At 43.7% G+C, this 24,361-nt stretch overlaps 5 protein-coding genes across 6 annotated transcripts; 3 read left to right on the top strand and 2 right to left on the bottom strand.

Annotated features, from left to right (window-relative positions):
* The first annotated feature begins 521 nt into the window (after window positions 1-521).
* Window positions 522-3,052, top strand: Pdp (pyruvate dehydrogenase [acetyl-transferring]-phosphatase 1-like protein, mitochondrial). Its single transcript, XM_077398486.1, has 4 exons — window positions 522-1,147; window positions 1,235-1,376; window positions 1,714-2,190; window positions 2,267-3,052. The coding sequence occupies exons 1-4, from the start codon at window positions 1,016-1,018 to the stop codon at window positions 2,947-2,949; spliced, it is 1,434 nt and encodes a 477-aa protein (XP_077254612.1). The 5' UTR covers window positions 522-1,015; the 3' UTR covers window positions 2,950-3,052.
* Vps4 (vacuolar protein sorting 4) lies at window positions 2,989-6,446 on the bottom strand. Its single transcript, XM_077398487.1, has 7 exons — window positions 6,289-6,446; window positions 5,819-5,899; window positions 5,627-5,738; window positions 4,874-5,250; window positions 4,521-4,788; window positions 3,978-4,420; window positions 2,989-3,884 (listed from the first exon to the last, which is right to left on the bottom strand). Exons 2-7 carry the CDS (start codon window positions 5,837-5,839, stop codon window positions 3,783-3,785), a joined length of 1,323 nt encoding a protein of 440 aa, XP_077254613.1. The 5' UTR covers window positions 5,840-5,899; window positions 6,289-6,446; the 3' UTR covers window positions 2,989-3,782.
* Window positions 6,447-6,734: 288 nt separating this feature from the next.
* Window positions 6,735-7,982, top strand: Ubc7 (ubiquitin conjugating enzyme 7). Its single transcript, XM_077398499.1, has 4 exons — window positions 6,735-6,961; window positions 7,062-7,143; window positions 7,343-7,461; window positions 7,608-7,982. The coding sequence occupies exons 1-4, from the start codon at window positions 6,907-6,909 to the stop codon at window positions 7,865-7,867; spliced, it is 516 nt and encodes a 171-aa protein (XP_077254625.1). The 5' UTR covers window positions 6,735-6,906; the 3' UTR covers window positions 7,868-7,982.
* Window positions 7,983-11,238: 3,256 nt separating this feature from the next.
* On the bottom strand, window positions 11,239-19,430 carry LOC143893269 (uncharacterized). Its single transcript, XM_077398470.1, has 7 exons — window positions 18,867-19,430; window positions 18,105-18,239; window positions 17,832-18,021; window positions 16,391-17,649; window positions 15,447-16,104; window positions 15,187-15,355; window positions 11,239-15,096 (listed from the first exon to the last, which is right to left on the bottom strand). The coding sequence occupies exons 3-7, from the start codon at window positions 17,943-17,945 to the stop codon at window positions 14,699-14,701; spliced, it is 2,598 nt and encodes an 865-aa protein (XP_077254596.1). The 5' UTR covers window positions 17,946-18,021; window positions 18,105-18,239; window positions 18,867-19,430; the 3' UTR covers window positions 11,239-14,698.
* Window positions 19,431-20,297: 867 nt separating this feature from the next.
* LOC143893279 (protein salvador homolog 1) lies at window positions 20,298-24,077 on the top strand. Of its 2 annotated transcripts, XM_077398489.1 has the most exons (7): window positions 20,298-20,701; window positions 21,059-21,135; window positions 22,081-22,208; window positions 22,406-22,639; window positions 23,038-23,262; window positions 23,339-23,644; window positions 23,751-24,077. In XM_077398489.1, exons 1-7 carry the CDS (start codon window positions 20,611-20,613, stop codon window positions 23,851-23,853), a joined length of 1,164 nt encoding a protein of 387 aa, XP_077254615.1. In that variant the 5' UTR covers window positions 20,298-20,610; the 3' UTR covers window positions 23,854-24,077. The 2 variants fall into 2 exon arrangements, with proteins under 2 accessions (XP_077254615.1, XP_077254616.1); XM_077398490.1 differs by lacking the exon at window positions 20,298-20,701 and having other exon boundaries at window positions 21,994-22,208.
* The last annotated feature ends 284 nt before the right edge of the window (window positions 24,078-24,361 follow it).

The following is a 24,361-nucleotide window of genomic DNA, read 5'->3' as shown; positions in this document are numbered from 1 at the left end:
TTTCAAATTCTCAAAAATTCCTGCACGTTGGGAGAAAGGACTTTCTAGGGGAACAGTTGGAAAGAGATGAAGAGTGAGTTTAAACGACCGATTAGATTTAAATCACGTTGGTGAAACCGGGCCTCTCAGCCAATCAAATTGCGGCTTTTACGAAAAAGCGGCAATTTGATTGGCTATCCGAATGCAAATGGCAGATCAACAAGCAAGAGGAGAAGTTAATAAGTTTAAATATCATCACCTGGATTGAATACATGTTAGTTAAAAATAGAGAAGTCCTACTGCATATTTCTTTTTAATTAATAAAGGCTTCCGATATTCACTGTCAGTACTGCAAATCTATATTTTACGTCACGTATGCTATATAGATTTTCAGTATATACTGAAAGTTGCTGACGGTGAATATCGGAATCATGAAGTAATGCAGCCAAAATTTAGCTATTATCTAGCTTTTTTTAAAATACTACTTTTTCTTTCTTTCTCGCAACTGTTGGCAACCCGGGCAACCGCAGCACTATAGGCAACGACCGCCGCGGGGGTCGAGGATCGCGGCGCGCATGGGTCATGTGATGTTTTGTATGTCCATTCTCGTATGATAAACGCCGAAGGTCTCGCACGTGTTTGCTACTTTACTGTTGATTTTGCGCACGCTGCATCGCATATCGTTAAAGCGAGCCAACAAACACAAGAAGAAACGTAAAGCGGCAGCTTAAAAGTCTCGCGTACGTCCAAGCTAATATTTTATCTTACGAGTCTTTAGTGGTCTTTAGACTTTAGGCACGTCGATCAACCCTGGAGAAGAGAGAGAATCGTCGCTGTGTCACGTAAATCGCAATATATTAAGGGGTGCAGAGTCCTCGCGCGATATCAAAGTCAAGAAACGCGGTGCTACTCGCGTTTACTTTGGGTGTCTAACCTATAAGAGGTCGAAAATGTGCTGGAAAAGTGGAGGAGAGGAGGAATATTAGCACGAAGGAACGCGGTGACCGGAAGCGCGGCGACCTATTCCAGGGGTAGGATGGTCTTGCAAAAGATCAGCTATGACTTCGTCAAAGGTTTCCGACATGTGCACGCCAGGACGAGCGAGTCCTGTGGCAACAAGTGCTTCCAACGATTGTACATGGCACTACCGCGGCTCACGCCGCAGGAGGTACATTTAAATCAATTTGATCAACGTTTATTTGATCTCTTATTCCACCTATGCGTCGTGCGTACCGTCGTGGTTGTCTGATTACAGGTAACAAGTGTTTTGCAAGCCAACGAGTACACCAAAGAGTTTTCTGGATCGGGTTCCGTGAAATATTATGATTCAAATCAATTGGCGTCTAATAATCCTATAGAAGATACGAGATCCGAAGCTCAATGTTTGTTAACTAAAGGTACAGAAGCAAAACTAATGGCTAATCTTTGAAATCATTAGTTTTAACGGCCGCTCAGCCGTTTAAAATATGAAAGATAATACTAATTATACAGATGTGATTTTGATATCGGGCATTGACAATCACAGGATTCTTTGCTTTTGTGCCTCAAACGCATCGTAGGCCGGCATCCATAGTCAGATCTTGTATATAAGATTGTCTCAAGTCCGTCAGATACTCTGTAGCCAATGAAACGAGTCGTACGGCATCTGAAGATAAAATTGAGACTATCTTAAACACAAGATTTGACTGTGAACAGTCTCTTCGATTATGTTTCTAATTTCTTATCTATTTGTAGGTATGTTAATGGGAGTTTTCGATGGCCACGGCGGTGGTGCCTGCGCACAAGTGGTGTCGAAAAGACTGTTTCATTATATATCTGCGTGCCTGTTACCGCCACAATTGCTGGAGCAATACTTGAATTCTGTTGGCACTGACAGAAGTTTGAATTTGCTCGAAACCTTCAACGATAAGGTAGAATTTGTAGCCGAGATCAGAGATCTTTATCAAACGAGCTTTTTAAGTTTCGCGAGAGACTTGGTGCATTCAGATACCAGGAAGGAATTTCAAATGGAAAAGGCCTTGGAAAGTGCATTTCTCAGACTAGATAACGATTTGTCGACCGAGGCTCTGTTGCAATTAAATAAGAAAGATGCTGCGAGGACTCTCGCTGTCGCAATGTCGGGTACGGTAGCCGCAGTGGCGCACATAGACGGCCCTCATCTCCATGTCGCCGGCGTTGGCGACAGTAGGGTCGTCTTGGGAGTGCTCTCAGGTTCGTCGGTGTTTCGTCGTATTATTTTATCCGATGTTAAAAAGATGAACGTACTGACGAGCCCTGTTTCGTTTAGAAAGCGATGGATGGTCGGCGAAGATGATGACGGTAGAGCACAACGTGGATAACCGTGCGGAAGTGGAGAGGATCTTGTCGGAGCACCCGCCGAACGAGAGATCGACTGTGATTAAAATGGAAAGACTGCTCGGGCAATTGGCGCCGCTTCGCTCACTAGGTGATTTCCGCTACAAGTGGAGTAAAAATATTATGAAGAGGGTCGTGGTGCCGTTCCTCGGCGAGACGGCGATCCCAGCGAATTATCACACGCCGCCCTATCTGACGGCCAATCCGGAGGTCAAATACCACAGGCTGACGCCGAGGGACAAATTTCTCATATTGGCCAGCGACGGACTGTGGGACCTGATTTCGCCGTTGCAAGCTGTGCGCCTGGTAGGCGAGCACATGAGCGGCAAGGTCACGCTCAACCCACTGAGATTACCGCGTAAAAATATGAAATTGTCGGACATAAATGAGATGTTGCTGCAACGCAAGGAGGGCCTGAAGAAGAAGCCCCTCGACGGCAACGCGGCGACGCACTTGCTGAGGAACGCTCTAGGTGGCACGGAATACGGGATAGACCATGCCAAATTGTCGCAATTGTTGACCCTGCCGAGCGAAGTGGTGCGGATATTCCGCGATGACATCACGATAACGGTCGTCTACATGGATTCGGAATTTCTGAGACATTGCCCTCCGTAAATGCTGTCGCAATATCTCCATTATTTTTCAATACTGGTGTACATCGGTATACAGCTTGTTATTTATTTAGTTAACAATAAAAACAATTTACATGAAAACAGTACTCTGAATATCTATAATGTGTTATGTAGTAAATATGTACGTAGTATGTTACATAACTCTTGTTACTCCGTCGATTTCGGTTAGCGTATTCCGTTTAAATTTAAATTGGCTGAGAGCGCGACTCGTTTTCGACTCCGTGAACGATCCCGCGTTAAAAGCCCACTCTCGAATCGAGACGATCGGACAACAGAATACGCAAGAGTGTTTAAAACTATAATCAAAGGTGATTAGGAAGTAACTATATAAAATCTATGATTTACAATTAATTTGTTAGGTACTTATCACTTAGCGATTATATATAGCGACGCATTAAACACAGAGTTTGCCATATACCTCGTAAATGTATCGCCAACACTTTTCCTACTTTGCACTTTATGATAAAAAATTATCTACCTCTTGTCTGACTGCCTGATAAAAGTCGAAGAATTTTTTTTATCTCAAAATATATGGTTTATTTCATAAGTTATGTATCATTTTCGCTAAGTAAATAAGCGATGAGCTTACGATACCGGATTGCATTCGCTGTTGCGCTTAAGGAAAAAAAAAAAAAAAGTAGAGATCTAAATAAGGAGACGAAGGACAAAAGATCGTTTCCGAGAGAGAATATAACGTATTTATACAGATATTATCAAGCGTGTTATCGTAAGAGGAATAAGGCAAGCATGTATAACTAAAAATGTTTGTTGAATTATAAATCCATTAACTTAATTGCGAGAGATTTCAAGAGTCTCTCAACCCTCTTGACCGAAATCTTCTTTAAATTTCTCTAACTTTGCCAAATCTTCTTCATTCACTGTGGGACGGGTCGTTGCTAGCGATTTCATCATGTCTTTCTGTAATGTGTAATAATATATATATCAGATATTAAAGTACATCCTTCTTGTATGCAAGAAGAGAAATAGGAGGAACATCTGTGTGAACCTTACCATGGTAACTGGTGGCTCGAACAATTTTTCACCGTCGACTTCCATCCAATTCATTTCTATGGCAGCCGGATCGCCAGGGGAGCACGGAGTAAGTAAATCGTCGACGATAACGGAAGGATCCCTCGGCAACGGTCCTTTAACGCGCTTAAAGTGTGTAGCCATTTGCACTTGTCGGATCGGCTGCATCAGGGCATCCCGTACAATAATGCTTATATCGGCTCCCGAATAACCGTCGGTGGATGCCGCCAATGTCTTAAAGTCTTCCTCCATCAAACAATGTGCCGTATTACCCATGTGGAGCTTGAACATAGCGGCGCGCGCCTGTTTTCCGGGCAACGGAATGTAAATTCTCTTTTCGAATCTTCGTCTGATCGCAGAATCCAAGACCCAAGGTATGTTGGTGGCCCCCAGCACGAGTATATTCTCATTATGGGTCCCTACACCTGTTGTTACGTATGTAAAAGCATTTAGTCCAACTGGATTCGCGATCGTCCTGGCAAAAGCCAGAGCGCGAGATAGATATTCGACACATAAAAAACGTACCTTGCATTTGAACTAGAAATTCTGTTTTTATCCTCCTCGCGGATTCTGACTCGTTGTCGGAACGCGACGAACAGAGCGAGTCTATTTCATCGATAAATATTATGCTACGTTCCTTTTGTCGCGCTAATTCGAACAGATTTTTCACAAGCTTCTCCGACTCTCCTAACCACTTGCTTACTAGATCCGACGATGACGCGGCGAAGAAGGTAGCTTGATTAGCTTCCGTCGCTACTGCTTTTGCTAAATATGATTTACCAGTTCCTGGTGGCTAAACGGCGAATTCAAAATATGAGAATATATTTCATTGACCAAAAATGTACACAGTCAAATTTGCCACGCTACAAATTACTTACCCCGAATAACAGAATACCTTTCCAAGGTATGCGTCTCCCGGTAAAGAGATGAGGAAAGTGCATAGGTAGAATAACAGCTTCCTTCAAAGCCTCTATGGCTCCATCGAGACCAATCACATCGCTCCAGTGAACATTTGTGTTTTCACTCATTATAATGCCTTCCAATTTACTCTGCAGCTTCTTCTTTTCGGGGTCGCTGTCAGTGTCACTGTCACCACTGTCGCTCTTCTTATCCTCGCTCTTGGCATTATCTGCTCCAGCCTTGACCGGCTTTTTCTTGTTCTTCTTCAAGTACTCCTTTAATTTTTCTGCTCTCTCTAAATACTGCATACATTTCGCTCGTATGCTCTCCTTCACCTTGTCTCCCTGCGTCTCGTCTGAAATCCATCGTCAAGCTAATTAGGCTGATTTAAAATACAATTAAATAAGTTGGAAAAGTATATGTGTGTATATACATATAAATATATGTATATACATAGAAACTAATATAAGACTGTCAAAGATCTAAGCTTGGATCTAATTGTAAGTATATGTGTGGCTCTTGATTCTAATACATAATGCGTTCATATACAATTTGTATATAAATTTGTTTCGTTCAACAAGCGATACATTATTTCCGTTAAGCTCACGATACTACAGCAATGTTTAACTTAATCTCGAAAGGCTCAAATGATTAAATGCTTCGTGTCCGGTTTTTGCACGTTTATAATGTTCACTTAATACTAAATATTAAAAGCTCTTTACTGGACGTACATTTGATTGCGTGCAGAAAGTATTCGACGCCATGCTCGTACAATCTGAGGGCCTCCTCGTAGTTCTTATTACGATCCTCCTCGGTGGCCTTTGTCACAAGATCTATGGCCTTCTGCAAAATCATCGATCGCTCGGTAATTCTGTTGCCCGTCTCGCTTCCAAATACAAACGCATTGTTGTCGAACGGCTTACCTGCAGTATCGCCGAAGCCATGCTCAGCTCCTTAAGATGTTGTTGAGAAGTCGGGCGCACGACACAGGCCTGTCAAAGCCGCTGAAACGATTCGTCGATTAATAACCTTCAAAGCCGAAAACGTCAGACCGTCGCCTATCGATGATATCACGACTCGCTACTTCGCGGTGTCGTCGTAACCATCACCGACGCGATTCTCGACGAGGCATCGACGTCATCGCGACGGATATATCTCTCGGTTACGATCGAGCGCGCGGCTTTGTCGAACGTTTGGCGAACGTTCTCGCCGCGGTGTTGATGCCGTCGGAATTGCCTTTCCTCTCTCGTTTCGCCTCGTCCTTTCACACGTTCTCCGTAATTACGCGAGACCGAGACCGCGGAGAGAATCGTTCGCGACGACGCCGGAAATAACGTCGCTTAATTATCGCACGGTACGGACGTGTTCCGCGGAACATACGAACGATACGTACGAGTGTTCTTCCTGGAACAAATGTTGTCACTGTAAAAATTCAGGATGTCCTTAAACAAGTCCGCAAACTCGCCGTCATTTTGATTTTAGCCTTTCGGACGTTCCGTGTTCCGTGTGGAGAGCGCTCTGTTTTCTCTGCTGGAAATCGATGCCGTTTAACCTCGCCTCGCCATTGGCCGTGCGGCGTAGGCGTTTGGTCCAGGTTCGGTCGGCGCGGAACGAACGGACGAATCCGAGCGCGAGACTGCCGCGGCGCCGCGGCTCTGGCAAATCTCGTCCCTCGCGAAAATCCCTAGAGAGCGGCGGCCCGCCGCGCGAGCTGCGTTCGTCACAGGCGGCGTTGGGCGGGCGGCGTCACGTGGCCGGCGCGCGTGGTGGGGAGAGCGGCGCATGCGCCGGCGCAACCGTGGGTTTTAGGTTAGGAGAAAACAGCTGATCGTCAGATCTACACTCTACACGGTGGCGAGTGGAGTTGAATTGTGGAGAAAAGGTCGTTCGGCGATCCTGGCCGTCGCGGTCGCTCACCGGGGTCAGCCTTGAGGGGGGGGGGTGGGACCTCGCGGCGGGGGAAGCCGCCCGTCGACCTGGACGTCTCGCAACCGACCGACGGATCAACCGCATGATCAAAACGATGGCCGGCTCGGCACTCAGACGACTGATGGCGGAGTACAAACGTGAGAATCGTGACTTTCTGATCTTCCGCGCCGTCGATCGCGGCGAGACAGATTTTTGCTCGCGGAGTCAGTAATGCCCGCACTATGACGATCATTGCAGAGCTAACCTTGAACCCGCCGGAAGGCATCATCGCCGGCCCGATTAACGAGGAGAACTTCTTCGAATGGGAGGCCCTCATCACGTAGGTCTTCCCTCGTTCTTTCCTTTCCGGGAAACTTTCGCTGTCGACTTCTCTGCGACACGTTGTTACATAGTTTTTTTTTTATCTCACTGTTCATCGCGCATGGATTAGTTGAACATTCATATTTAATGCTGAATAAACAACACTTATGTAGAGGCTCTCTCGGAAATTTTTCAATATAAGTCGGTGGAATTTTCAGCGGGCCAGAGGGGACGTGCTTTGAAGGTGGCATATTTCCAGCGAAGTTGATTTTCCCACCGGATTATCCATTGAGCCCTCCGAAGATGCAGTTCACCTGCGAGATGTTTCATCCCAACAGTAAGACATCGCTGTTGTCGCTATTATCAAGCGTATGAGATAAGATGTATTTCGGTTATCAAAAATTATTGGTTGTGTAGGAACATTGAGATTTCTGTCGGTTAACTCTGTCAATTGAAATCGCATCTTTTCTCCTTTTGTCTTAGTCTACGCAGATGGAAGAGTCTGCATAAGCATACTGCACGCGCCTGGCGACGATCCGATGGGTTACGAAAGCAGCGCGGAAAGGTGGAGCCCGGTGCAGAGCGTGGAGAAGATACTGTTGAGCGTAGTAAGTATGCTGGCCGAACCGAACGACGAGAGCGGCGCGAATGTGGATGCCGCCAAGATGTGGAGGGAAGATCGCAAGGAATTCGAGAGGATAGCGCAAAAGCTAGTGAGAAAGACCTTGGGTATTCCACCTTAAAATAGAATCCGTCTGTTGAAAGGGAAAAGGGAACGACGATTACTGTTACTTTCATCAGTCAACGGCATTCCTGTAGGAAAACAATAAAATTTTTTTATCTGAGTAGCAAACGCAATCCCTTGTGCGCGAATAATTCTTGTTCCACCGGTTATTCGCACGAAAATATATTATTATTTTTATTTTGTAAATTTTATCCTTACAAAGGGACGAAACTTTTATCCTTGACGATACGAGAATTCGGGGCTTAATCTCAAAAAATGTTTATTTTCAACATTGCAGTACAAACATGGGTAATCAAATACATACGCGATTATCTCATACGCTTACATATACCGTGTCACTGTGACAAACCGATAACGAAGGACAGGATTCGTTTCTTGTGTTCGGGTGCGTGATTGACGTTATATATATAAGTATATATATATATTATATATATATATATATTAGTTATTTTTAAAATTATCAACTGATCCCACAAATTACCCTACGGCGATGTTAAAGTAATTATCACATTCGCATATGGTGTTACATTATTCGCATGTAAATGTATATCGGCGAAAACGCATTATCAACTAATGTGTTTTAATTTAATATTCGGAGGGGGGGGGCTGGAATACAGATTAAATAAATATATTTGTAATATTTTACAAAGGTGTGTGTGTAATGAAAAACGAGCAGAGTAGTGGTTCTTTCACTGAAAGATCGATTTTAGAAGACTCGCAAAACATTGTCGGAACAAAACGGCGATAAACTGAATTGCTCACGCGCAGTCAGTGTTATCTTACTTCTTTTTCTTTTCTTTTTTTTTTTTACATTTACGGAATCGCGGGAGTGCCGGATCGAGAGATCCGTCGGCACTCGATCCTGATAGAAATGCCGGAACGTGTATTGCCGCGTCGTATTTACAAAATTAAGAAGTCCGCAGCAGATTGATTATCGTGCACATTCCCGCTCTGATAACAATCGAACTTGGTGACAAAGACGTGCCAGGGTGTCCCGCTTAAAGCGTCCCAGTCCGAGTAACCGAACGATTGATTTGAGAAAATTTTCGTTTAATTCTACGGACAATTGGATCAAAATTCCTTTTGAATCGAAATCTTTTCCCGAAAGAATTCTGGAGCATTTTTTTTTCTTTGCATCATTAGTGTCTCTTCGCAGATATGGCTCCGAGTTGCTTTACGCAAAACACCCTGTAATTAGACTAGCAGGAATAAATTAGTACACACCTCTCGTCGCGTATACAGTAGATGATCTTTGCGATCGAATTGCCAGGTATGATTTCAAGGATCAGACAAGTCCATGCTTCGAAACCGTCAGCTCTTTATCGAGCATGTTTATTTATTCACTCATTAAGCTTTATCGATGCCCAGCCATGTCCAGATAACGTGAATAAACACCGAAAAGAATATGTGGCCAATTTGGCAGGGCTCGAAATATCCAAAGAAAATTCAAAGATCGGATTCTCATTACTTTCATTCAATGTTTTAAAAAGTGAACCTGTTTGTTCCTCACATTCAGACCTCTGCAATTTGTTCCTTCTCGCTCTCCCCCCCCTTTTTTTTTGCTTGGATTAAAAGATTAAAACATCAATAAGAATAAATACAAGATTTCGCACGTGAATTGGTATTTTATTAATAAACAATACTGAAGTCCAACTGAAAAATGCAGTATTTGTGACTAGCATTCGGCAATTATAATGTAAATAATAAGGTTTTAATATACCTGTTTCGTACAGCCGAAGTACAACATCTTGTACGTCTCTCTTTTTTTTAACCCTAGGACACTATCTGTGTATACATCTCTGAGACACGTATGTTTCTATTGGTCTTTTCTGATCCCTGAAGATTTCAACTTTTGAAAACTTTCCGAAAGCCACGATTTCCTAAAATTTCAAAGCTACGGCAACATTTTAGTTAAGAAAGTTAAGTCAACGAGTAAATTTTTGCGTGTTCTTTTTCTCATTTTCGGAGAATACATGCCTCGGAGAAGCATACAATTTTATAAACAACTATGGGAAAGAAAAGTTAGCTTTCTAGAGTTAATCCTCGGTTGTCACATCTCTTTTTACGAACGCGGTTGTTAATTTGACCTCAACCAAATTTTCAAGCAGCTGCTATTCGAAAATTAACAATTTAAATGGATCGCAAAAAATTCTAAAATCAAGTTTAAACATTGTAGAATGTATTCTCATTATAAAAAATTAACTTCGAGTGGCACCATGTTAAAAAAAATCATAACTTTCATTTTTCAATGTTTTTTGCTCCAAAATTTGCACAGTACTCTTTAAGATATGTTACTTAAAAAATGGGGTCACTTTGACCCATGTGACAACCGAGGGTTAATCTTAATTTTTTGATCCCTTTTCTTACATATAAATCCCTAAATAATTTCTGTGCCAAATTTCGCGAATACGTGTCCGTCCTAGAAACACAAATTCACAAAATAATCGCGTAAAGGTCTTTGCACGCGAATTAAATTACGTATTTAACACCGAACGAAAATACACAGATGTTGTACTCTGGGTACAGCTGCATACTTTGGCATACGAGAGAGGATTGCATTTTACATTCTGTGCCAAGCGACGGTAACGCCGATCGATGTTCGAATCTCTATCGGGAATCTCGATCGGGCCTCCGAAATGAAAATCCGCCACTTTTTTTTCACAACCAGGATCGGAAGCTTCATTTCACATGCAAGGTATCACGCCGATAACGCGCTTTAAAAGGATTCATTGCTCGAGCCAGTCGGAAAATCGAGAGCAAAGTACGCAACAGTGCCGGGACAGGTCTGTATATGAACGCTCGATTCGTTTTAAACGTTTGCTGCGTTTTCGCTGTGACGCGAGACGGATCTAACATCGTGTGGCCGTCCGTTTATCAGTAATATCACATTTTGCTAGAAGAAGTGTACATTCAAAAGCAATCGCTCCTTACGGCGCCGCGCGTGCTCGCGCGCGCGGCGACGACGAAAATGTTACAAATATACAAAAACGTTTGACACATACACTTCCCGTCGCCTAATCACGCAATCGACAATCGGACAGACGGAGACTTGAGCTACCTTTTTTTAACGAGCCTCCCTCGGCCTGTGAACGTGCCGTATTTTTTTTTCGCTAAACTCGAGTTTCGTTATTTCGCTCTTAGAATCACGATCGATTATTTTAGAAAATGTCACGCTTCCGTATTGCGCTTGGCAATACGCCCGATTTATTATATTTAGCTACGACACGCCGCAGCCTTGAAAGCCGCTTCCGCTTGGCGCAGAACGCTACGTTTCTCTTACAATTAATTCTTAGAGCCGGTTGCATCAACTGTAGCTAACGAAAGCGTCGATTAATATTATACAATAATTATCTGCAATAATTAAATAAACTTTCATTCTCTCTCTCTCTCTCTCTCTCTCTCTCTCTCTCTCTCTCTCTCTCTCTCTCTCTTATCTACAATATTACTGGCTAGGACTATGATTTACAAGAGAGTTAATCAATCAAGGTACAACTAAATCTCAGAGGCGAATGCACTAACGTTAGCGCTATAATCGGGAATTTTAACGTGAATTAATTTAAACCGATTTAAATTAAATTAACTCGATTAATTAAGTTGACTTAGATTGAAACAAGACTAATTGAAACTTAATTAAATCGAATTTAATTTAAATCAATTCAGGTCAACTAAGTTAACTAAACTTAAAATTAATATAAGTTAACGCAGTTAATAAAAAATTTGTCTCTTAATTCGCTACTACCTAGGATTATCATCTGCCGTCGCGTCAATTAATTAAGCCTGTTAATGCAACTGACCCTTAAAACAATAATCTTATTAAATAAGACGCTCACGCTCCCTTACAACTAGAATTTCCTTGTAGTTGAAATCACACGCCTGTCGTGTGTGTATGCGTATTTCTGTGTTTTGTGTGTATGTGTGTATGTATGATGTGTGCAACTTATGCCGATTTAAATACGCTCGTTATAAAACCTTACTAGTTCTGCTCTATATACGTATACCTTCCTCTGTGACTGTGAGGTATTGTGGTACCATTATTAACTATACGCACATGCCTTACAAACCCCACGCAGGACCCGCACAGTCCCCCTGGACGATCTCGTTAATATTAATAGTAATCGTATTGCAAAATCTACCTTGGTGGATTACTGGGTACAAAATTTGTCCGTGTATACATGTCTGTTTGCGCGTGTGTGTATATATATATATATGTGTTATTTGTGTGCGCATACTGTCTTGCGAATTTATCAAAGCGCAAAAAACGGAGTTTCAAGCGACACACTTCCTAGACAAACGTAATTCACGTTTCGCTTGTACCTCGAGGTAACAAATCAGTCAACGAACCACTCCTCGATATCGACGAACGTTGAAAGAATGAGAAAGGGGGATCTACGGTATCAACGAATGTATCTTCACGATTTTCGCCTACAAATTGCAATAGGAAGTTCTCCTTCGGAAGATCTATAGCATTGCAATACTAATGCCACGTTGTTAAGCTCTAGGGAACATTGAAATATGAAAATTGGTCGGAATGAGTATCTACTTCGAGAAAGCTTGCAGATAAAGTTTGTGTCACTTTTTTTTTTATAATTTTCGAAAGTGTAATTAATAAGTTCGTAAAATAAAATCGTATATACAATCGAAATTAAAAGGATATAATATAAAGATATAGATAGAGAACTGCGGTATCATTTAGAATCCGATTAATTTCGATGAACGTTATTGCACTGACGCTGCTTTTTCAAACTTGTTTGAGCAGAAAAATAAACGCGCGATCATTCTAATCGCGCACGAAAATGAAGAATATAAATTCCGCATAGCACCAGTCACTAATGTTTCACACTACTTGCCTTTCTATCAACTAAATGTTAATTAATTTTAAATCGGTTAATTAAACGAACGAGAAATCATGCAACATTCGAATTGCGCATCGCGACTTTAGCTACCCTTTGTATATTGCCGGAATTTCCTTTGGTTATATATACTTGTAAGTTTTTTTTTTACAATCGAGATAACTTTCAATGGTTTCGCGTAATCGATTCGTAAAAGAAAAATGCAACAATTTCCACAAAATGTGATTCTCATTACATTCCCATGCTTTCAGCTTGTCGATTTGATCTTCTAGCAATCTAAATCAACTAAATCGACAAAGCTCCGAATTATAAGAATATTCTATCTACTATCGAGTTCAACAGGAAGCACGGCTGCAACGAATAAAACGCTAAATATAATCTTCAACGAAATACCAATGTCAATTTGCATAAATCTCAATGGAAAATGGCAAGTATGGCACGCAAAAAGTTTCCATCCGACCACTGCGTGTGTGTCTCTCTCTCTCTCTCTCTCTCTCTCTCTCTCTCTCTCTCTCTTTCTCTCCCCCTCCCTCCCCTCAATATATACGCGTTTGTGTATATTTATATATGTACTTATACGTGTATAAATGGATATTTTGTGCGTGGTTTATGTCACATGTAAATCTTGCCATTCGTTATAGTCGATAAGAAGGAACTGAACTGGAAAGAGACTATACAGAATTTGTTTACGCTCAGCTCGGGTCGCGCGTCTTCTCTTTTTCTCTTTGCCTCTAAAGTTGTACTGCATAAATTAACAACAGAGATGTGATCGTCAAGTAATATTTGATAAGGGATCAAGAAATGATTTCGTCGCGAATCTCTTCTCACAATCAGTTAACCGCTCCAGTTAATGACTGTATGTCCGCAAACAGTTTTACATTTAGCTGCGACGCAAGCTGCACAGAATCGCGTTTATTTTCTCGAGGAAAGAAAACTATGTTATCTCAAGAAGTCTCGTGTCAGCCTAATGCATACATAGATTGTTGCGATATGCAATATCGCGTCTTCCGTTGAAACAGAATGAAATCGATTCCTTTCCCTCGACAATCAAATCAGGTAACTTGAGACGACCATAACTTGCAGCTCTAGATATATGGTGCACACGGAAATTTCTCTATATATTCATCTACTTTCAAGTTTAATCACAATACTCACTTTACGAATCGATACGCCGTAAATCGTCGAAGTCAAAATCACAAGCGCAGAATCATTAACCGTACGTCACATCGTCGACGATATCAAAAATCCAATTAAGTCACGAATTAAACTACGGCATGTAAACGAAAATTTAATTCGATCGTCAAATTTCCGCACATTTAACAGATAATTCAATTAAGCTACTAATTAAATTCTTTTAAACAACAAAGATAGATTATATATTGCCAGTGACGATTAACCAACAGATTCATTAAATCTACTTAACTGGCGACAAATATAAATCATCGTTCTGACAATTCGACCATGGGTTTTGATCCTTCTAAAATTGATATAATTTTGAAACATATATCTCATATATATCATATATAACAATACATAATCTGTAAATTCCTTTATCCAGAACTTCATTCAGTAGCAAATGTTTAATTTTTGTATGTTAATGTTAACATGTATTTAATTAAGCTAAGAAATTGAGTTGTTATTCACTGACATGAACTCAATCGAGTAAAGATAAATATTTACATGTAAACAACAAAATTAATTGAAGTTACGAAATTAATTTCTGCGCGTCAGTAACATAACATTTTAATGCAGATGAAATCCCGTATCATCTCCAGCCGGAATTTAATTCAGCGATCTTTTAAATTTTTGCATCGTCGGCTGAGTCTGAATCAAACGGCGGTGTAAATTTTTACATGTTGCGAATAGTTAATTAAACCGTGAATTAAATTTGCGTTAACGCCGCGGGCGACGCTCGGCGCAAGTGTCTGTTTGCACAGAGAGCGGAGCGGAGGAAGAGGGAAAAGTCATACGACTATACCTCACGAGAGACCCTGCGGCGTGAAGCAGATCTTCTCCAGTTCGCCAGTCGACGAGCTGACCGGCGATTCGGCCCGGTCGTCCTGTTCGGCCGCCAGCTGCTCGCTGTAATAATGGGGCGTGCTGAGATAGTCGATGAGCCGCCGGGGTAACGGTAAGGTCGGGATCAAGTCCCTGCGCACCATCTTCAGGATGACGAACCTGCACGTGTGCTGCAGGCTCTGTACCTGTTTGAAGCGCGACACCGGGTGAAGCAGCTGTACCCGCATCGGGCCCAAAACCGGCCGCCGGTGCAGGAAGAAGAGATAGCGACCGCTGCGCGAGTGCTCGACCGCGTTCTCGATAAAGTCAACGATAGTGTGCGACTTGAACTTCGTGCAGCTGCCGAAGCTAAAATTACCTGCGCGCCGAAAGAAATGCATTTAAAGCGTACAGTTTCGTTTGAAGCGTTTCGTTGAGAATCTTGTACACACGGTGCGAGAGAACTTACCCTGATCGTGTTCTATCCTTACGTGTCGCACACAACTGTTGAGTCTGAATGACAAGGAAAAAATGTAATGATCGTCACTGCTGTCCCGCACAATGAACGAGCCGTCCGGTTCGTTGGATAGTATCTTCTCCGCCGCTTCGCCGGATATAGGTCCCCAATACCATCCGTACTGTTTCAGAAAATGAAAATGTATCACAGATACTCTTTGTAACTCTTTCCCGTATCAAAAACCGATGAAAAGAACAATAAAATTTACATACATCCTTCACTTTCTCGATGCTAGCTGCAAAATCCATACTCGTGTCCTCCGCGGCGTCTTCTTCTGGTCGCACGACAGGCGGCGGAACTTGCTGCTGTACCGAGCTCGGTGACTCGCACTTGGGCGCCATTGCCGTAAGGGCCTCCTCCGCCTGCTCTACACCTACTTGACTATTACTCTTGGGCAGAGGTGGCAGAGCGCGCTTAAAGAACGGCAGTTTCTGCGCGGACGGCTCTACCTCAGACGGAGCGGTGTTGTTGTTATTCGTGGGCTGATCGGAGTCAACACCCTCCTCCTCCTCGACAATCTCTCCCTGCACGATGCTGTTCCGTTTCTCCACAAAGTGGTCCGGGGAACCCAGCCGTCGAAATCGGAAGATATTACAGAGCGTCTGCTTGAGATTCAGCGAGAAATTACGCTGACTCTTCTTCATCTTCTCCCGCTCGGACTCGCTCTTCTCTTTGTGCGACTCGTCGCGCGCTTTCTTGTGCCTGATGCCGACAAACGCGTTCCTCTTGTGCTTCTTTACATTATTAGAGTTATTGTTGTTATGATTGTTATTATTATTGTTGTGGTGATGGATCATCAGGCCGTTACTAGTGCTCTTGTTGGACACCGGCGTGTCCGTGGACGAGTCCGTGTGCGCGTTACTGTTATACCTATTATTAGACAGCATAAGATATTATTAGATTATTATTATATATACAGCCAATTTAACAGTAGCCAAGAACATTTTTCATATCTCTTTCTTTTGATATCTAAAGATACTATCTCTCTTGATATCTAAAGAGATTGTTTTCTTCTATTTACCTTAAATATATAAAAGGTAAATAAAAGAAGACAATCTGGAATATAAAAGCTCATTACTCCTGAGGAAAAAAAAAAAAAAAAAAACCAACACGTTCTTTCGCCGCCTATCTTATCGATAAAAGTTAACACCCTTACCTATTATTATTATTTACACTGAGGGCCTTAGGCGTAGCGGCGAGATGCACCGGCGTGTGGCCCAGCAAAGGAGCCTTGTCCCGTTTGATCTTATTCTCGCTGGAATCGCTAGAGCTCGAGTATAACGTCTGTAGATACTGTCGCACCTCGTGCAGGGTCATGTGGATCGGCTCGCCGATGTTACGTGCATGTCCGTTCGACGCTCTGACACCGTGACGACCGGAAGTGCCCGGCACGCTGTGTCGTTTACCGCCACCACTAGCACTACCACTACCACCGCCGGCGCCGGCGCCGGCACCACCGCCGTTGCCACCGCCGCTAATACCACCATTACCGCTGCCGCCACCGACACCAGGATTGCCCTCGTTACAGCACACATCGGCCAGCAAACGCTGCGACTTAATGACATGCGTGATGGCACGGGATTTGCCGCAATAATGACGCGCCTGCTGGATGTGCGCTTCCAACTCGCTCTGCGAACTCGCAGAAACGTTCCGCCGTCTCTTGCGATGATGCCGGTGCCGTTTAGGCCGCTGTGGCGTTCGCAGATCGTGTAGCGGTCGCACCACGTCGATCGGCACTGTGTAAATGTCTGAATCAAAGGGTACGTTGTACATGTCGCTAATCTCACTTGTGGTCAACACATCGTGCGACATCGCGGATGTAATGAAGCTGCTGTCGTCAGCCTTGTGGCCGAGCCCGGTAGTGTTGATGGAATTGTGCGAGCTGGACAGTCGCGAGGAGGCCAGCGAGCAGCGCGAGTTCGGCCGGTTCAGCGTATTGTACGGAGTAATGGTGATAGTGGCAGCGCCCTGGCACACCGGTGGCGTCATTAGATCCCACATGCGTTTAGGATTGGTCTGCTGGGACCGGGTCACCACCGAAACCGGAGTCGTGACAGGCGCGATCCTCCCTTCCGGCCAGGAGATGCGGCAAGAGATCGCTAGCCCCTCCTCCATCATCGACTGCACCAGGTTCTCGGCGTAGTCGTCGATCAAGCGCGGCGTTCGGCGTCTCATCAATCGCGCGTAGTTCAGAATCGGCACCGACGAGGACTCCGAGTCTGGCGGCGACGGACTGTCCTGAAATTCCGGCGGCGGCTTGATCGCAACGTCGACCACCTCGACCTCCAACTTGCCGTCCGCGTCACCCCAGCCCGGGCCCTTCTTCAGGGTGTTGAAATTCTCGCCGCACATGCCGTCCGAATAATCGAAAGAATCTTGCGATAGAGACTTGCTCTCTATGTCGCTCTCCTGCATCTGAAAGATATTTCATTTCAGAGATCAGGCGTACATTGGTGAACAACGATTCGTTAAGGTAAGGGAGGGAAATAGAAGTACAATGGCGCCTCTAGGTCTCTGTGTTCCTCCCTTACCTCAGGAAACGAATTGTTGTACGCGCATCGAATCTTTAATCGAAGGTCAAAGGGAAATCGTCCTACCTCCATCGCAAGATGTGCCCTAACGGAATCGCTGGATATCGAACCCCCCAGGCCACTGCTACCAAGATCACTGAGAGGCCCAGCGCTTAGCGAACACGATGGCGGGGAGTCCATCTCAGATTCCGTTTGCCTCAGCTGTGCACTGGAAAGTCTACGGTAGCCAGAACTTTTGATATTCCCATGACACCCCCTAAAATTTAATAGGACGACTGTCGGTGTCTTTTTCTCATTTAAAACACCTCTATGGGTAATCAATGCCGCAGATTGTCTAACCTGAGAAAAAGTATTACAGGCAATGTACAACTGCCTCACAAACTCCATATTCGTACGTTCGCTTGTACTTTGCGCATGGTCCATTATGAGTGAGAAACTGCAATGATAAGTTCCAGAGCGACGCAGTTGACAATGCTGAAACAATAACATGATAGCGCAATCTGAGTTCCACGTAGGGCAACGTAAGCAGGAAGGATGAGTCACGGTATCATTCAAATGACAACAACTACAGATATGAGTCACAAAGATCAGTTCTGCCATTCGTTTCGTCCACGATCAAGGACCCTCTGGATCTCGAGGCTGATCCATTCAAGAATTACTGAGATACTCGCGCTTAGACGGGGGTCTTCCGAAAAAGGGGAAAAGTGGAAGAAAGAATATTGGAGCTTTCCCTCAGATGAATTACGAAAGATCTTCCCGCGACGTCGCTCGACGGTTAGTCAAATCCGCTCGACAACGGGCTAGGGTCGATTCTCATCGCGCGTTAAATTCGCTGAATACGGAAACCTCCTCGCGCGAATCTCATCGACGTCGGGGAAGCGGTCAGGGGAACAGGGTGCCCCCCTTCGAGCCGCCGCTAAACGCACGATGACAGATCGGCCGGGGGGGGGGGGGGACGGGACGGGACATCTCGAAGCAGCGCCCGGCGAGGGGGACAGGTTGACGTCGCACGTCGCTCGGGAGGACGTCCGGGGACGTGGTCGCGCGATGAGCTCGACGAAAACGGGAGAGGCGAATGGACGACGACGCCGCGGCGCTTACCCTTCTCGCGTTAAATCGGCCGCGGGGCACTCGCGATCCGGGCCACCGCCACCACCACCTTCTTCTCCTCCTCCTCCACCTCCTCCTCTTCCTCTTCCTCCTCCTCGTCGTCGTCGTCGTCGTCGTCGTCGTCGCGGGGGCACGCCGTTCATGATCGCCGCATGACGCGCGCGGTGCCCACGCCGGGACCCAATCGATATAAAGACAACGCGTAGCAGCCTCGCGTTTCGCCTCGCAGTCCTCGCACCATGTTCGGCTGTCGGCCGTCGGCTCGGCTCTCGGTCCGGTTCGCCGCGTTCCGCGCCTAGCGTCACGCCTAGCCAATCGGCGCTGCCAACCTCGCTAGTAGTACTACGAGCTGCTGCGCGACGAGGGGCGGGGGGGGGGGACGAGCGTGGTGAATGCGCCCCTCGCGCGCACGTGAAGTTGCACCAATTGCGAGCGCACACGGAGCGTGCGCGCGTCATATTTAAAATCCATGCCCGTGACTGTGTGCGGCATAGTGAACGTGTATATATATATGTATGTACAACATATATATGTATATGGAGGAGTAAAAACCATAGTGATGTAAATCAAATTTCTTTTAAATATTGACTCGTGTGCATATAGATGCAATTTATAACAATCGTCAATGGCCCATATTCCGAACACATTTTTGTCGATAAATGCGCGCATTTAGCATATAGTTTACGTCACATGTACCATAGAATTTATTCAGAAATAAACGCGCGTATTTATCGATAAAAGAGCGTTCAGAATATAGACCGAAAGGTCTTAAAAAATTTGACTTACACTTCTATAACACTTTTCATACCGATCTTTCTTCCGATATTTACTTTCCGAGTTTTAAACTTTCGTGACTCGGAATTCGGAATTCAACGGAAATTTCTAGAAATTCTTGAAACCGCGATCCTTATTTATCTGCGTATTAGAATGTTGTTCTGATACTTTGAAAATTCGATCTTTGAGAATTCGAATTTTTTTCCGCGATTATGTATGCGCGCTACTTTACCGACTCGTTAAAATAACACACGCGACTTTATCGATCAGCAAAGCGTTTATTAATTTTACTTTGCCGACCGTCAGATTCTTCAATCCGCAAAAATTCAAATATACTTTCAAAAATCTACTGCATCAGTAATTGATGATCAAACTCCAGATAATATTTACACTCGAACTAAAAAATATTCGTACAAATTCCGTCGCAACGAGATCAGCTAGTCGCTCGCGGAGATGTTCGCATACCGGAGAACTGCGGTATTAACAATTAAAATAATAAGTCAAACAATATTTCAGATATATATTATAATAACACACATGTTGGTGAAGTGACTGTATACGTATACAGGGCGTCCCACTCTCTCATAAATCATAAACGTGAAAATCTCCCACCGGAGATATTTTTCCCTCCCTTTCCTATCACAGTCTTCCGAGTGAACCGTGCCTGTCGACGACAAACCTCAAACCTTGAAATATAATAACTTCACGGGGGGGTCGCGAGTCGCGAGATGCGACATTTCCGAGTACTCGAAAAGGGTTAGACAACGGGCGATGTAATTACTCGGCAATTTCTCGTTACTCCTCATTGCCGCCGTACCTCGTTCTTTCCTTCTTTGGCACACACCCGCGGACCCTTCCGCGTCGCGCCCGATAGGTTAAGTCGCTTCGGTGTTGTGTGTGTGACGTTTTTGAGACGTTTCTGTTCTCCGATTTGACGTTGCTGTAGCCCGAGACGCGCAGCATGCTGTCAAAAAAGAACAAAGATCTGAGAACGATCAAGGAAGGGGTGGTCGGCAAATACGTGAAGAAGGAGACGCCACCCGAGATGCCGAGTATGTATCTCGGAATTTACTCCTTTCTCTCTCTCTCCCTCTCCCTTTGAATGTAAAAAAGGGCATTCTTAAGATCGGATTAGATTAGGCGAGACAATTTTCACGTACTACACATTTGTCGTTAATTGTCACTTACATCTTGCAATTAACTTAACTTATTATACTTCAGACTCTCACAAATTTTCTTTCGTTTTCGCGTGTATCTTTTTTTTTATATTAGCAAACTAGTATATTTTTAATGATACTTATTTAAAAGACAAAGTCCACCCTTCCATTCTTTTTCGCTCATACTATCTAACACTGTACCTACTTTACAGTCGAAATATATATTGTACAATTTGCGTTACTTGTATTTAGTTATCAACGTGTGGACGACAGAGCCGAACAAGAGGCAGAGACGGCGCAACAATCATCCGATGATGCCGAATTCTGCGGTAAAAGTTGTATTGCATATAAGTGCATGATATATTGCGTTACGCAATATTCCCTAGCATATATATACCTATATGCATATAATGGTTGCTTTCCATTTACATCAAAACTCAGTTGAATGCACGTTCTTTTTGCACGTTGGCAAGTGAGATTCAACTGAGTTTTTATCCACAATCGAGACCATATGCTTTAATGAATCTAATAGACTCACACTAAACTCGTGAGGCTATGAATTTGTATTATGCGATAGCTTTGTCACTAAATTAAACAGGTAAATACAAAATGACGTATCTCATCTGAGTATAAAATACTCACATAACTGACAAGCGACTCAGATCACTTGAGTGGTAAATGGGAAGCAACCAATATAGAATATCATTGAAGTTTGCCAGTATTAAATTATTATTTTGAAAAGTAATTTTTTGTCCCTGCTATAAGTAGATCTTTTTTAATTTATATTCAATTAATACTAATTTGATTAATTGTAATATGCCGCGAAGCTATTACATTATACATATAATATTGAATATTACTGAAGTTTGCCAGTATTTAATTATAAGCTCTCATATTATTTCATTTTTTGTCCCTATCTCAATACAAGATCTTTATACTTAATTAATACTAATTTAATTTAGTACAATATGCTGCCAAGATTAGTGTTTCCTGCAATTGTGCGTTGTCAAAAGAATGTTTTTGTCGGTCTACAAGCTGCTAGGAACACAAAATTATACAAAATAATGGATATTCTTGCGCGAAACATTCTAATTTTAACAACGAATCCAATAAGAATACGAATTACGTTCATCAATTTTTCCATTCGACGAAAAAGTTTTATACGCTATCTCGTAATTCCCAAGCAGCGGTGTGTCCTGGCCAAGAATCATTGAAACATGTAAGAAGACATCTGAAGATTTTTTATTTTTATCGATGCTTCTCTCGTGTCATAGTCCATTTCTCCGCAACCTAGTATGGTGCAAAAGTTCGGAAATCTGAAAACCACGACCAGCGCCGTCGGTCTGGGCAGCCACGAGGGAAAGTACACGCCAAACAGTTCCGTTCCCAACTTAGCTCAAAGGTCAATAATAGATTTTACGTTTAATTTGGTCTTACGAAATGACACTTCACAACTGTAACGTACTATTAAGCGACAATATTTTGAAAGTAAAGCTACAGAGACGTTTAAGAGAACGAAAGGAACATTTACCCAGAAGAACACGCGTCGTGATTATATATTTCCTCCGATTGTACAATCCTCTTTTGTTTCCACGATAGATTTGCCAGCCTTTCCGTTAATACCGGAATGAACGACGGCATGTTTTCGAGAACCGCGACACCCGTGTACCATCCCGAACTATCGCCCGCAATGTCGCACACTTATATGAATCAATACGCTGGATCCGAGTACCACCTGGACAGGGTCCAGACACCGCAGATGCCTTACATGCCTTTCGACGTCGATTCTGGTTACGAGGACTACAATCACTCCGTTTATCGTCACAATGCCGGGTACGAGAGCAATTTTTCCACAGTTTTCGTATTAATTACGAATTTTTTATACTACCTACTTTTTACACTACACAAATTGCTTACGTGATTATTGAAGCTTCAAGTTGCACGACGTACGAATAACGTTCTGCTATCAAGAGAAATGTACTATAGTATTGTAATTTATAGCGTATTTTTATCTCATTTCATTGCATTTAAAAACTTCATCGGTAGTATTCAACCAAAAAGTCTAAAAAAATCACGATTTATTAAAGGATTAAAAGCCAGTGTAGCTAAAGTGTTAAAGTTACATATTGAAACTGATATAATTTTCATTCCACGATTACGAATAAACGTAAAAATCATTTCTGTATCTTACGCTCGTCGAAAATATAATCGTTTCCAATTTTCGGTCAAAGCTACAGCAGGTGCTATTCGGAGAGATCGAGTTCTCGGAGTGAACAGCAGCAGGACGAGTTGCCTTTGCCGCCCGGGTGGTCGGTCGACTTCACGCTTCGCGGCCGAAAGTACTACATCGACCACAATACCAAGACCACGCACTGGTCGCATCCGCTGGAGAAGGAAGGTCTGCCAACGGGATGGGAAAGAATCGAGTCTCCCGAATACGGCGTTTATTACGTCAAGTGAGTGAACTCGGGAGAGGACTTCGGGCATCGGGCCGTCGCGACGAAAGCATCTCTCGCCTTTCTCCTCTTTCAGCCACATCACGCGTCAGGCGCAGTACGAACACCCGTGTTACCCGCACGAGATGCAAGCGGTGCGGGTCGTGTCGCCACCGCGGCACACCCACTTTCACTCTCACAGCGTCCTGGTGCCGGCCAATCCTTATCTCAACGAGGAGATACCGCACTGGCTGTACGTCTACAGCAGAGCCTCGATAGCCTTGGATCGCAAGCTGCGTTGGGAACTGTTCCGCTTGCCCGAGTTGGACTGCTTCAACGCCATGCTCACCAGGCTGTACAAGCAGGAGCTCGAGGAGGTTGTGATGCGTTACGAAGAGTATAGGTGAGGAATGAGCTTTGAAAACAAGAATCCTCTCGATCGATATCATCCTAGACGCAAACGTAACAAACATAACGCACTTTATATTTTTTCATATCCGTCTCTACAGATCGGCGTTGCTGTGCGAGATGGAACAGAGACTGAAGGAATTGAATCCGGAATCTGGCGGGTCCAACGTTGGCGCTATTGCCTTACGGAGATCTCTTCCCTGAGAGAGAACGGTCCTGCCGAACCAATCGATTGTTATATATATTGTACGTTTATCTCTTGAATGACCGAGGAAAAAGTTTCTCACGGGCGTTACAATGAGTGTGATTGATAGCTCTGTATTTTGTACACGCGTAGATAGTATAAAGCCCAACGAAATTTATCTCTTTTTGATAATACATATTATATGACGCTACACATGAGAGAAATAATAATAATAATATAATAATCAAGTGTTACCTAATTCTCGTCCGTCTTTGGACTTTCACCCTCCTTGGCCTCTCTCTCTATCTGCTCAAGCTTGGCCTTGTACGCGATATCGAAATCGTTGGTAAGCGTCAGGCCCGTTACCTGATACACGTGCATAGTGGTATGAGGTATAGGACTCAAGAGCCCAATAGCCATCCCTGTGGGTTAAAAACAGACGTCGTTCTCCTTGACAAAATTTCAAAATCGACAGTCGACAAGACCAGGCCTGTTCTTTTTAACCAAACTTCTTTCACGGTTTATCTT

This window comes from Temnothorax americanus, unplaced genomic scaffold, assembly GCF_048541705.1.
Source record: "Temnothorax americanus isolate GAGA-0224 unplaced genomic scaffold, ASM4854170v1 Scaffold12, whole genome shotgun sequence".
Lineage (NCBI taxonomy): Eukaryota > Metazoa > Arthropoda > Insecta > Hymenoptera > Formicidae > Temnothorax > Temnothorax americanus.
This window is presented reverse-complemented; position numbering and strand designations above follow the sequence as displayed.

Excerpts from the sequence above, each read along its gene's own strand:
- Vps4 (XM_077398487.1), bottom strand. The coding sequence starts at position 5,839 with ATGGCTTCGGCGATACTGCAG. Across the intron at positions 5,251-5,626 it reads CTTTCTGCACGCAATCAAAT|ACGAGACGCAGGGAGACAAG; the intron begins GTACGTCCAGTA and ends GATGGATTTCAG. Across the intron at positions 4,421-4,520 it reads ATTTCTAGTTCAAATGCAAG|GTGTAGGGACCCATAATGAG; the intron begins GTACGTTTTTTA and ends ACGTAACAACAG.
- Pdp (XM_077398486.1), top strand. The coding sequence starts at position 1,016 with ATGGTCTTGCAAAAGATCAGCTATGACTTCGTCAAAGGTTTCCGACAT. Across the intron at positions 1,148-1,234 it reads CGCGGCTCACGCCGCAGGAG|GTAACAAGTGTTTTGCAAGC; the intron begins GTACATTTAAAT and ends GTCTGATTACAG. Across the intron at positions 1,377-1,713 it reads TCAATGTTTGTTAACTAAAG|GTATGTTAATGGGAGTTTTC; the intron begins GTACAGAAGCAA and ends ATCTATTTGTAG.
- Ubc7 (XM_077398499.1), top strand. The coding sequence starts at position 6,907 with ATGATCAAAACGATGGCCGGCTCGGCACTCAGACGACTGATGGCGGAG. Across the intron at positions 7,144-7,342 it reads GAATGGGAGGCCCTCATCAC|CGGGCCAGAGGGGACGTGCT; the intron begins GTAGGTCTTCCC and ends TGGAATTTTCAG. Across the intron at positions 7,462-7,607 it reads CGAGATGTTTCATCCCAACA|TCTACGCAGATGGAAGAGTC; the intron begins GTAAGACATCGC and ends CTTTTGTCTTAG.
- LOC143893279 (XM_077398489.1), top strand. The coding sequence starts at position 20,611 with ATGCTGTCAAAAAAGAACAAAGATCTGAGAACGATCAAGGAAGGGGTG. Across the intron at positions 22,640-23,037 it reads GTTTATCGTCACAATGCCGG|CTACAGCAGGTGCTATTCGG; the intron begins GTACGAGAGCAA and ends TTTCGGTCAAAG. Across the intron at positions 23,645-23,750 it reads ATGCGTTACGAAGAGTATAG|ATCGGCGTTGCTGTGCGAGA; the intron begins GTGAGGAATGAG and ends CCGTCTCTACAG.
- LOC143893269 (XM_077398470.1), bottom strand. The coding sequence starts at position 17,945 with ATGGACTCCCCGCCATCGTGTTCGCTAAGCGCTGGGCCTCTCAGTGAT. Across the intron at positions 16,105-16,390 it reads AGTGTAAATAATAATAATAG|GTATAACAGTAACGCGCACA; the intron begins GTAAGGGTGTTA and ends GTCTAATAATAG. Across the intron at positions 15,356-15,446 it reads GCATCGAGAAAGTGAAGGAT|TACGGATGGTATTGGGGACC; the intron begins GTATGTAAATTT and ends TTTCTGAAACAG.